General features: G+C 61.8%; 1 protein-coding gene across 2 annotated transcripts; it reads left to right on the forward strand.

Annotated features, from left to right (window-relative positions):
* The first annotated feature begins 3,311 nt into the window (after positions 1-3,311).
* Positions 3,312-6,168, forward strand: NDUFB6 (NADH:ubiquinone oxidoreductase subunit B6). 2 transcript variants are annotated; one of them, XM_054391207.1, is made up of 4 exons: positions 3,312-3,491; positions 3,579-3,671; positions 4,222-4,266; positions 6,033-6,168. In XM_054391207.1, exons 1-4 carry the CDS (start codon positions 3,312-3,314, stop codon positions 6,099-6,101), a joined length of 387 nt encoding a protein of 128 aa, XP_054247182.1. In that variant the 3' UTR covers positions 6,102-6,168. The 2 variants fall into 2 exon arrangements, with proteins under 2 accessions (XP_054247182.1, XP_054247183.1); XM_054391208.1 differs by lacking the exon at positions 4,222-4,266.
* The last annotated feature ends 5,717 nt before the right edge of the window (positions 6,169-11,885 follow it).

The following is an 11,885-nucleotide window of genomic DNA, read 5'->3' on the forward strand; positions in this document are numbered from 1 at the left end:
CCTGCTGGGAAGCAGCTCCATGGAGAAGGACCTGAAAGTGCTGGGGGACAACAAGTTCCCCAGGAGCCAGCAATGTGCCCTGGTGGCCAAGAAGGTCAATGGTGTCCTGGGGGGCATGAGGAAGAGTGTGGCCAGCAGGGCGAGGCAGGTTCTCCTCCCACTGTACTCTGTCCTAGGGAGGCCACATCTGGAGTCCTGTGTGCATTTGTGGGCTCCCCAGTTCCAGAGAGACAGAGAACTGCTGGAGAGAGTCCAGGGGAAGATGCAGAGCTGCTGAGGGGCCTGGAGCAGCTCTGTGAGGAGCAAAGGCTGAGAGCCCTGGGGCTGAGAGCCTGCAGAAGAGCAGCCCCAGAGGGCAGCTGAGCAATGCTCAGCAAGAGCTAAAGGAGCTGTGGGGGGCAAGAGGCTGGGGCCAGACTCTGCTCAGTGGTGCCCAGGGCCAGCACAAGGGGCAAGGGGCACAAAGTGTCAGGCAGGAGGTTGGATGTGAGCAGGAGGAGAAAGTTGTTTGGTGTGAGGGTGCTGGAGGGCTGGAGCAGGCTGGCCAGAGAGGTTGTGGAGTGTCCTTGTGTGGAGAGCTTCCAACCCCCCCTGGGCATTGTGCTCCTGGGCATTGTGCTGTGGGTGCCCTGCTGGAGCAGGGCTTGGGCTGGGGGAGCTCCAGAGGTGCCTGTGCTGGGACTCTGGGATTCTCTCATGAAGCAGCCAAGGCACACACAGTCTGAGTTGAACACATCATTGGCCACAACATTTCACCCCAAGTTGTTAACAGAAATAATTCAGCTTGGCCTCTGGTGTAACAGTGGCAGATCTGCAGTGAGAAAACAGAAGCTGCAGGCAAGAGGAGAAGCAGGCACCAACCTTTTTCATGAGCTGGGTGAGAAAGCTCCACCTGTACTTGGTGGGAGGAGGATACTGAACACACAGAGGGTGCAGGAGGGTCTGAAACAAGAAGAGCAGTTGAGAGCAGCCAGCAAGGGAAGACCCAGGAGCCACTACCAGGCTCCTTGTGCCATGAAATTTGGTGATTTGGGGTCTTTTTGTTAGCTCCCAGAGCTGCTGCAGCAAATGTGAGCTTCACTCTTTAGAAAGTGAACAGCAGAACTGAGTGGAAAGAGTCAGTGAGCTCTGCTTTGCTTTCCTCTTCCCTCTTCCTTTTGCTTTGCCACCTTGTTTGTGAGTTCCCATCCAAATGCAAAGCACCTCAAGGACAGACACATTCCAACAGCAACTGGGACATCCCCAGGGACTGGGCTCTCCTCCCCCTCAGGGACTGGGGTCTCCTCCCCCTCAGGGACTGGGCTCTCCTCCCCCTCAGGGACTGGGGTCTCTTCCCCTCAGGGACTGGGGTCTCCTCCCCCTCAGGGACTGGGGTCTCCCCCCGTCAGGGACTGGGGTCTCCTCCCCTCAGGGACTGGGGTCTCCTCCCCCTCAGGGACTGGGGTCTCCTCCCCCTCAGGGACTGGGGTCTCTCCTCCTCAGGGACTGGGGTCTCTCCTCCTCAGGGACTGGGGTCTCTTCCCCTCAGGGACTGGGGTCTCCCCCCGTCAGGGACTGGGGTCTCCTCCCCTCAGGGACTGGGGTCTCCTCCCCCTCAGGGACTGGGGTCTCCCCCCGTCAGGGACTGGGGTCTCCCCCCGTCAGGGACTGGGGTCTCCTCCCCCTCAGGGACTGGGGTCTCCTCCCCTCAGGGACTGGGGTCTCCTCCCTCTCAGGGACTGGGGTCTCCTCCCCTCAGGGACTGGGGTCTCCTCCCCCTCAGGGACTGGGGTCTCCCCCCCTCAGGGACTGGGGTCTCCTCCCCCTCAGGGACTGGGGTCTCCCCCCGTCAGGGACTGGGGTCTCCTCCCCCTCAGGGACTGGGGTCTCCTCCCCTCAGGGACTGGGGTCTCTCCTCCTCAGGGACTGGGGTCTCTTCCCCTCAGGGACTGGGGTCTCCTCCCCTCAGGGACTGGGGTCTCTCCTCCTCAGGGACTGGGGTCTCCTCCCCCTCAGGGACTGGGGTCTCTTCCCCTCAGGGACTGGGGTCTCCCCCCATCAGGGACTGGGGTCTCCTCCCCCTCAGGGACTGGGGTCTCCTCCCCCTCAGGGACTGGGGTCTCCCCCCGTCAGGGACTGGGGTCTCTTCCCCTCAGGGACTGGGGTCTCCTCCCCCTCAGGGACTGGGGTCTCCTCCCCTCAGGGACTGGGGTCTCCTCCCCTCAGGGACTGGGGTCTCTCCTCCTCAGGGACTGGGGTCTCTTCCCCTCAGGGACTGGGGTCTCCTCCCCCTCAGGGACTGGGGTCTCCTCCCCTCAGGGACTGGGGTCTCCTCCCCCTCAGGGACTGGGGTCTCCTCCCCTCAGGGACTGGGGTCTCTTCCCCTCAGGGACTGGGGTCTCCTCCCCTCAGGGACTGGGGTCTCTTCCCCTCAGGGACTGGGGTCTCTTCCCCTCAGGGACTGGGGTCTCTTCCCCTCAGGGACTGGGGTCTCCTCCCCTCAGGGACTGGGGTCTCCTCCCCCTCAGGGACTGGGGTCTCTTCCCCTCAGGGACTGGGGTCTCCTTCTCGTTGACCATCAGCACACCCAAGGCGCAGGGCCAGCTGGCTGTCGGCTGTGAGATTGAAGCCATCCATGCCCAGGCACAGGGATCTCAGTACTGACACTGAGAAACGCTGAACAAGGGGAGGAGGAGGAGGAGGAGGAGGAGGAGGAGGAGGAGGGAGGTCGCCGCTCTGCCGGGCCCCAAGTCACTGATCTCGGTAATTAGGAGCAAACCCCAGCAGCGTCTTTGGAGGCCCCAAGCCGCCGCTGACCTTGTGCAGAATATCCAGGAGCAGGGAGGAGTCCGGTGAAGTCCGTAGGTTTTGTTCCAGTTCCTACAGGGACGAAACGAAGCTGAGTCCCTGCCCGCTCCCGGCACCAACGCCCGCGGCCGGCCGCCCGCCCCCGTACCGGCCAGGGGAAGGTGCGGAGCTGCCGAGCTGCCAGGAAGCGGCACTGGAAACGGAGGCCCAGCTCCGGCTCGGCCATGGCCGCGGGCCCAGCAGGCCGCACACATGCCCGGTCTCGCCTGACCACCGCCCCGCGGGGAGGAGCCGCTCAGAGGGAGGAAGCGTCTGGCCTCGCACGGGCTCGAACCCGCGACCGTCCTCTTCCAACTCGAGCGCTCTCCCGGCGGAGCCAGCCAGGCCCGCAGGGGGCGCACAGGGCCCGGCCCACCGCCGCGCACCTTGATGACGTCACCGCCGTGCGCCGCGGCGAAGGACACAGCGCCCGCCTGCTGCACGCACCCGCGCTAGGCCGCACCGGCGCCGACCCCGGCCGAGCCATGAGCGGCTATACCGAGGATGAGAAGCTGCGGCTGCAGCAGCTCCGCGCCCTGCGGCGCCGCTGGCTGCGGGACCAGGAGCTGAGCGAGCGGGAGCCCGTCCTGCCGAAACGGCAGCTGGGCCCGGTGGCCTCCTTCTGGGAGCGCTTCCTGCAGCCCGGGGGGTTCTGGCGGCACCAGGTCAGCGCGGGGTGAACGGTGGGGGACGGCACGAGGGCCTGGTCCCGCCGGTCCGGGCCGCCTGACGCGTGTCTCTGTGCCCCGAAGGTGTACAAGGTCTGCCAGACCAGCGGCTTCATCCTGACGCGGGTTCTGGTCCCCGCCTGGATCATCGCCTACTACATCAAGTACCACGCCATGGTGAGGCCCCCGAGGGAAGCGGGAGTGAGCGGGTTGAGGGGAAATGGGCGTTAAAGCCTGGCAGAAGCTCTCTTGTAGAGAGAGAGCTTGGTGAAACCAGCAGTCTGGGAAGGGTTTGCAGGGACAGGCTGGCCAGGTGGCTGCTGCGGCTTGAGGTGACTTCCCGCGGGCCCTACACCGCCTGTTCATCCTTGCTGGAGTGGCACGAACAGACCTTTTGTTGTGGTCTTTCAGGGTAGTGACCAGCTGCCAGCCTGCTGCCTCCTGCCAGCGGCACGGCTGTGCCTTAATGCTGGAATGGTGACCCTGGGGCTGTGCAGGCTGCAGCTGCTGGGGTGGGGATGAGGAACGGGCAATGCATGGAGGATGGGACAGACCTTCCCCTGCTACAGCCTTGTCTGGCTCAGGAGGTGTCACTGGATTAGCCTCAGGCGTTTAAGCAGTGGAAGGAAGCCTTGTGCTCAGAGGGGCTGCTGCAGGAGGGTTGTGTTCTCCCTTTGTGCCTCCTGATGGTAACATCCTTTCCTTTCCCTCTCTCCCTTCTTTCCAGAAAACCCCCCATGGCATTGTGATGTCCCACCCACCCATCTACCCAGTAAGTTCCCTTCTTTCATCCTCAGACAGGCAGGAAATGGGTGACACAGGGAGAGGGGCAGTTCGGTGCAGGGAGAGTCTCTAGAAGGCTGAGCTTGGTGCCAGGGAGCTGCACACTTCACCCCTTCTGAGCACTGCTCCTCTTGCCCTCAGGGCAGAGGGTTCCTCTGTCACTGGTGCCTCCCTCTGGAGCAGCAGATGTTGAGTTCCTGGCTGACAGCAGGGCTCACCCTGGGGGGAACACACCAAGCCTGCCTGAGGGGATGCATGCTGCAGTGCAGTAGCAGCAGCTTTGTGAAGGGGTTTGGAGCTTTAAAGCCTCTCTGAAAGTGCCACCATGAACTCCTGCAGTGAGAGAAGGGTGGTTCTGCTTCTCCTGCTGACAGGAGCAGCACTTGTCAGGAGTCCTGGGTCGCTTCTGGCCACACAAGCTTGGTCCCAGGTGTGCCTGAGGGTCATGCCCCCCATGCTGAGGTGTCCCCAGAGATAGAAAGCCACATCCCCTCAGCTTGGGATCAACTTCCTGAAGTAGAGGGTGTCAGCCTCGTTGATCTTCACTGTCTTCAGGCTGCTCCTGAAGCTCCTGGGCAAATATTCTGATGGATTAGCTCTGCTGTTTCTCCCAGTTCCATATTTTTGTGGGCTTGTTTTGACACCACCTGCCCAGTTCTACTTTACCTACAACAAAGGAAGGCCAAGCTCCCTACCAACCACTCAGCAAGGGGCTGGAGGTCAAGCTGGGTCTGACTTCAGCCTAACTCACTCCAGTCAGCTCAGGTGAGCAGGCCAAGGACATGCCTGGAGCTGGAACAAGCAGCAGTTGGGCATCAGGTGGGGTTTTGAGAGCTAATGTGAGCCATGGTGGGGTTGGAAAAGACCTCTGGAGCTCACCCAGTCCAAGCCCTGCTCCAGCAGGGCACCCACAGCACAATGCCCAGGAGCACAATGCCCAGGGGGGGTTGGAAGCTCTCCACACAAGGACACTCCACAACCTCTCTGGCCAGCCTGCTCCAGCCCTCCAGCACCCTCACACCAAACAACTTTCTCCTCCTGCTCACATCCAACCTCCTGCCTGCCACTTTGTGCCCCTTGCCCCTTGTGCTGGCCCTGGGCACCACTGAGCAGAGTCTGGCCCCAGCCTCTTGCCCCCTACCCACAGCTCCTTTAGCTCTTGCTGAGCATTGCTCAGCTGCCCTCTGGGGCTGCTCTTCTGCAGGCTCTCAGCCCCAGGGCTCTCAGCCTTTGCTCCTCCCAGAGCTGCTCCAGGCCCCTCAGCAGCTCTGCAGCCTCCCCTGGACTCTCTCCAGCACTTCTCCTGAACTGGGGAGCCCAGAACTGGACCCAGGACTGCAGCTGTGGCCTGACCAGGGCAGAGCAGTGTGGAAGCACTCACCCAGCCCTGCTCTCAGCCTCTCCTGCAGGAGCAGCTGGGAGCTGTGGGGCTGGGCACTGGTTCCCAGCTCTGCTGGAGCTGCTTGTGCAGAGCTGCAGGTCCAGTGTCCACTCTCACACCAGATCATCTCCAATCATTTGGCTGCTGTGCTGTGGCTGAGCAGAAGGGGTGAGGCAAGGCCAGGCTTGGGGGGGGACTTGGCTGGGGTGCTGTGGGCAGTGCTGAGGGCAGTGCTGAGGGCACTGAGCCTTGGGAGGGAGCTGAGGTGAGGTTGGGCTTAGTCTGGAAGTGGGGACAGTGAGAGTGCAGCTGAACTGTGAGGGGTGAGCCTGGGTGTGGGGGGAAATGCTGACCATGTGCTCCCCTTCCCTCAGGGGGACAGGATTTTGGAGACAGGAGAAGTCAGGCCAGCCCTGAAGGAAGACCCTCATGAGCACCACTGATGGCCCAACACTGGGCAGCAAGCCAGGAGCTACAGCTGCTTCCTCTGCTCCATAAAAGAGTCCTGACTCTGCCTCACCTTGGCTCTTCTGTCCTTCACTTCCCCTCACTCCACACAGTTCCTGCTGCTGCTCATGTGGGAATTTTTTTTTGCCTTTGGTGAGCTTCAGTGCTCAGTCTTAAGAGAATGGTTTGGGTGGGAAAAGCCCTCCCAGAGCACCCAGTCCAACACCAACCCAACCCCACCATGGACAGCAAACCCTGCCCCCAGGTGCCATGGCCACAGGGTTCTGGAACACCTCCAGGGATGGGGACTCCACCACCTCCCTGGGCAGCCTCTTCCAGTCCCTGACCACTCTTGCAGCAAAGACATTTTGCCTCCTCTCCAACCTAACCCTCCCCTGGCACACTTTCAGGCCATTGCCTCTCCTTCTATCCCCTGAGCCCAGGGAGCAGAGCCCAAGCCCCAGCTGGCTCCAGCCTCCTCTCAGGGAGCTGCAGAGAGCAATGAGGTCTCCCTCAGCCTCCTCTTCTCCAGGCTCAACACCCCCAGCTCCCTCAGCTGCTCCTCCCCAGCCCTCTTCTCAAGTGCTCTCCAACCTCCCTTCCTCAAGCTCCTCTCTGGCCTGACAGGACCTGGCAGCAGGATGGTCACCTGCAGGTGCTGGGGGTGGTGTGGCCCAAGGCTGTGATCCTGAGCTCCTGCATGCACCCCCAGGGGCTGTCCTCTTCCCATCTAGCAAATCCTCTTCCTCCAACCAGTTCTGAGGGAGACTTCCAGGGACAGCTTCCAATGACATCCCCCCCAGGTTCTGTGCCAGGGCAGGGTAGCAGAAGTGGCACTGCTACCCCAAATTCTTTAGCCTTTACCCTCCAGCACTTCCTGCTCTGCCAGCAGCCTTTCATGGGCACCTGGGATTGGGATTGGGGCAAAGAGGCCTCTTGGTGAGCAGGGAGCTGCTGATCCTTCTGGCTCCCCCCCAGCTCCAGCTGTTGTGGGTTGGCAGCGTTTTGGGGGCTGCCCTGGGGATGGCAGTGGTTGAACCAGCAATGCCAAGGGGAAGGTGAGGCACAGAACCCCAGCAGGGTGGGGCTGGAAGGGACCTCTGGAGCTCACCCAGTCCAATCCCCCTGCTAAAGCAGGGCCCCCACAGCAGCCTGCCCAGCAGGTTCCAGCAGCCCCTGGTGACCTCACCATGTGTGACCAGCTGAGACACTCTTTGTGAGGTCAAGGGGACAGGCAGGAGGCCTCTTGCTGTGCCAGGGGACAGCCAGACCCCCATGGCCAAGGCAGCAGTGAATGTTCTGCAGCCAGGGGAGCTGAGGGCAGCCATGGACCCTGCCTCAGGCAGCCCTGCTCAGCCTGCAGCCCCCAGGGCCCTCCCTGAGCCCACCACTGTCCTCTGGTAACAGCTTCGGGGGGGGCAGCTGTGGGCTGGAGGGCATCACTGGCAGGCTCTGGAGGGGAGCACTGGGGAAGCTGGAGAGTTAGTGGGGGGTGGTGAGGGGCTCTGGAGAAGGTAGAGTCAAGGGGGGAGGCTGGGGAGGTGTTGGGGGCTGGTGAGGGCTGTGAGTGGTGCTGGGGGGATGGGGCTGACAGAGGGGGTGTGGGGGATGATGTGTGGGAGATGACAGGGGGTGTGGGGGATGACAGGGGGTGTGGGGGCTGCAGGGACAGGCTGGGATCTGGGTGGCTATCCTATGGTCACAGTGGGGGTCCCTATCATGACCTCTGCCCCATGGGGGGGTCTCAGTGCCCCCAGCAGTGAGCCCCCCAGGAGCCCTCCTGCCCCCAGCTGCTGCAGCCTGAGGCGAAGCTCTGCCTGCACCAACCTGCTGCTGCTCAGCCTGCCTGCCCTGGGGGGCACAGGGGCCCTGGCTGCCCCCCCCCCCCCCCAAGGACCCCCCTCAGCCCAGCACCCCCCCGGTGAGTGGCCACTGAGGATGCCCTGCCCCTCCCCCACTGATGAAGGGCTGCTTGGGGTGCTCCACACCTGCAGGGGCTACCCACACACCTCTGCCCCAAGGCAGCCCTCACTTCTCTGCTGAGACCCCCACCCCAGGTCTCCAGGGAGTTCAGAGTCCCATGGACACCCCCACAGCTCCAGCACCCCTGGAGACCCCTCTGATCTCCCCCAGCCCTCCATCGAGGCCCAGGTGACTGCTGCAAGCCACAGGCTCAGTCCCAAGCCTCAAGGAGTGGTGGTGGCCCTGGGACCACCTGGGTGTCATGGAACAGATGAGTCCCCCCTGTGGGGGTAGAATGGGAGGGAGGGGTGTGAGGGTCACAAGGCCACCAAGAAAGGTCAATGTAGGACATGCAACTGACTGCAGGAGGCTTCACCACCATCCCCTCACCTGGCCTGCTGATGGAAGACCTCACATGGCACGGGGTGAGAGGAGGACAGCCTGCCCCTGGACAACACCACCCTGCTGGCAGTGTGCTCCACAAATAGAGTGTGGCCCTTCCTGGGGCCTCAGGACACCTCAGGCTGGTGCTGGAGTCTGTCTCACCCTGCCAGTGCTGGCTTCCTGCAGTCCCAATCTCTGCTGCACAACCCCCCTGCCCATGGGCAGGCAGCAGGGCATCTGCCTGGCTTGCTTTTGAGGTCCTAAACCCCAGCCCCCTGCTCAGGGAGAGTGGCACACAGAAGGGTTCAGTCTAGCCTTGAGAGTTCTTTGCACCTCATGCAGAGCTACAGGCTGGGGACAGAGTGTCTGGAGAGCTGCCAGGCAGAGAGGGACCTGGGGGGACTGGTGGACAGCAGCTGAACAGGAGCCAGCAGTGTGCCCACGTGGCCAAGAAGGCCAATGGCATCCTGGCCTGGATCAGGAACAGTGTGGCCAGCAGGAGCAGGGAACTCATCCTGCCCTGTGCTCAGCACTGGTGAGGCCACACCTGGAGTTGTGTGTCCAGTTCTGGGCTCCTCAGGTTAAGAAAGATGTTGAGATGCTGGAAGGTGTCCAGAGAAGGGCAACAAAGCTGGGGAGGGGTCTGGAGCACAGCCCTGTGAGGAGAGGCTGAGGGAGCTGGGGGTGTTCAGCCTGGAGCAGAGGAGGCTCAGGGGAGACCTCATTGCTGTCTACAACTCCCTGAAGGGAGGTTGTAGCCAGGTGGGGGTTGGGCTCTTCTGCCAGGCAAGCAGCACCAGAACAAGAGGACACGGTCTCAAGTTGTGCAGGGGGAAGTTTAGGCTGAGCTTAGACAGAAGTTCTTCCCAGAAAGAGAGATTGGCCTTGGGATGTGCTGCCCAGGGAGGGGGTGGGGTCAGTGTCCCTGGAGGTGTTTAAGAAGAGCCTGGATGAGGCACTCAGTGCCATGGTCTGGGTGATGAGTCAGGATTGGGTGATCTGTTGGGCTTGATGGTCTTGGAGGTCTCTCCCAACCTGGCTGACTCTGTGATTCTTGCTACAGAAAGCCTTCCCCTGCAGCACCTCAGGGACACCTGGAGGGAGGGAGCCCTCTTCCAAAGAGGTGCTGGACTCAGGAGGTGCAGCCCAGGGGCATGATCCCTGCCCGGCTCCTGCTGCCACACCATTGCTGCTCCAGGCCAGCTCTGTTGCCCTTTTCTGGACCTGCTCCAGCTCCTCTATGTCCTTCTTGCAGTGAGGAGCCCAGAACTGACCCCAGCACTCAAGCTGTGCCCTCCCCAGTGCCCAGCCCAGGGGCACAATCCCTGCCCTGCTCCTGCTGCCACACCATTGCTGCTCCCAGCCCTTGGCCTTGTTGAACCTCATCCCATTGCCCTCAGCCATGGAGCCAGTCTGGTCAGGGCCCTCTGCAGAGCCTCCTGCCCTGCAGCAGATCAACTCTGCCACCCAATTTGGTGCCATCTGCAAACTGCCTGAGGCTGCCTCCATGCCCCCACCCAGAGCATTGCTGAAGACATCAAAGAGACCTGGGCCCAGTGCTGAGCCCTGGGCAACAGCACTGCTGAGTGGCTACCAGCTGGAGATAACTCCCTTCCCTACCATCCCTTGGGCCTGACCTCCAGCCAGTTTTTCATCCAGGGAAGCCTCTACCCAGCCAAGCCCTGAGCAGCCAGCTTCTCCAGGAGGCTGCTGTGGGAAATGCTTTCCTCAAGTGCAGATGAACAGCATCAGGAGGAGCTGGGCAGCAGCAGGCCAGCCAGCTGCGCTTCAGTCCCCAGGGAGTTCTTCCAGGAGGCAGGGAGGGTTTGGTTTGCAGCTCACTGCAGGCTCACTGCTGCCTTGGCCAAGTGCTGGATTCTCTTTCTGACCCCCCCTGGCACGGTGGCAACCCTCCTGCCTTCTCCATTGCCTATCAATGGAGATTTGATGGCCAGGACAATTTCATAGAATCGTAGAATCACAGAACTGTCAGGGTTGGAAGGGACCTCAAGGCTCAGCCAGTTCCAACCCCCTGCCATGGGCAGGGACACCTCACACCACAGCAGGTTGCTCACAGCCACATCCAGCCTGGCTGCAAAAACCTCCAGGGGTGAGGCTTCCACCACCTCCCTGGGCAACCTCTGCCAGTCTCTCACCACCCTCCTGGGGAACAACTTCTTCCTCACATCCAATCTGAATCTCCCCACTTCTACTTTTGTTCCATTCCCCCAGTCCTATCACTCCCTGACACCCTCAAAAGTCCCTCCCCAGCTTTCTTGGAGCCCCCTTCAGATACTGGAAGGCCACAAGAAGGTCTCCTGGGAGCCTTCTCTTCTCCAGACTGCACAACCCCAACTCTCTCAGGCTGTCTCCAGAGCAGAGCAGCTCCAGCCCTCTGCTCATCCTCGTGGTCCTTCTCTGGACACCTTCCATCCAAAAGGAGGTGGCATCAATGCCAGTGCAGGTGACTCCTAGCAGAGCATGCTGGCACTCAGCCACCACTGGAGATGGCTGTGGCTGGGCAGAGGGAGCTGCAGGTCTTTGCTCTGGGTGTTCTCCTTGTTTTCTTCAGGTGGTGTCATTAGCTGAGCAACTGATGGCAGCTCCCTGGGCTTGTGCAAAGTGACCCTGTCCTGGGTGACATCCTGGGCACCACATGGGCAAAGCAGGGGCTTGAGGCCACTGGCTGGGCAAGGGCTGCACACAGAGTTGTGGTCAGCAGCTCAGTGTCCAAATGCAGACCTGTGATGAGTGGAGTCCCTCAGGGGTCAGTACTGGGACCAGTGCTGTTCAACATCTTTGTCAGCCACATGGGCACTGGGACTGGGGCACCCTCAGCAGGTCTGCAGATGGCACCAAGCTGTGTGGCTCAGCTGGCAGCTGGAGGGAAGGGATCCATCCATGGGGACCTGGACAGGCTGCAGAGCTGGGCACAAGGCAGCCTCATGAAGTACAACAAGGCCAAGGGCAAGGTCCTGCAGCTGGGTCAGGGCAATCCCAAGCACAGATCCAGGCTGGGTGAGGAGTGGCTGAGGGCAGCCTGGCGGAGAAGGCCCTGGGGGTGTCAGTTGGTGACAAAGTCCCCAGCAGCCAGCAATGGTCCCTGGCAGCCCAGAGCCAGCTGTGTGCTGAGCTGCAGCCAGAGCAGGAGAGCAGCAGCACAGGGAGGGGATTCTGCCCCTCTGCTCTGCTCTGCTCAGACCCCTCCTGCAGCACTGCCTCCAGCTCTGGGGCCCCCAGCACAGGAAGGACCTGGAGCTGCTGGAGAGGGTCCAGAGGAGGCCACAGAGATGAGCAGAGGCTGGAGAAGCTCCCCTGTGGGGACAGGCTGGGAGAGTTGGAGCTGTGTAGCCTGGAGAAGGCTGCAGGGAGACCTCAGAGCAACCTTCCAGTAGCTGAAGGGGCTCCAGGAGAGCTGGGGAGGGACTCTGGAG

The sequence above is a fragment of the Indicator indicator genome, chromosome 22 (assembly GCF_027791375.1).
Source record: "Indicator indicator isolate 239-I01 chromosome 22, UM_Iind_1.1, whole genome shotgun sequence".
NCBI lineage: Eukaryota > Metazoa > Chordata > Aves > Piciformes > Indicatoridae > Indicator > Indicator indicator.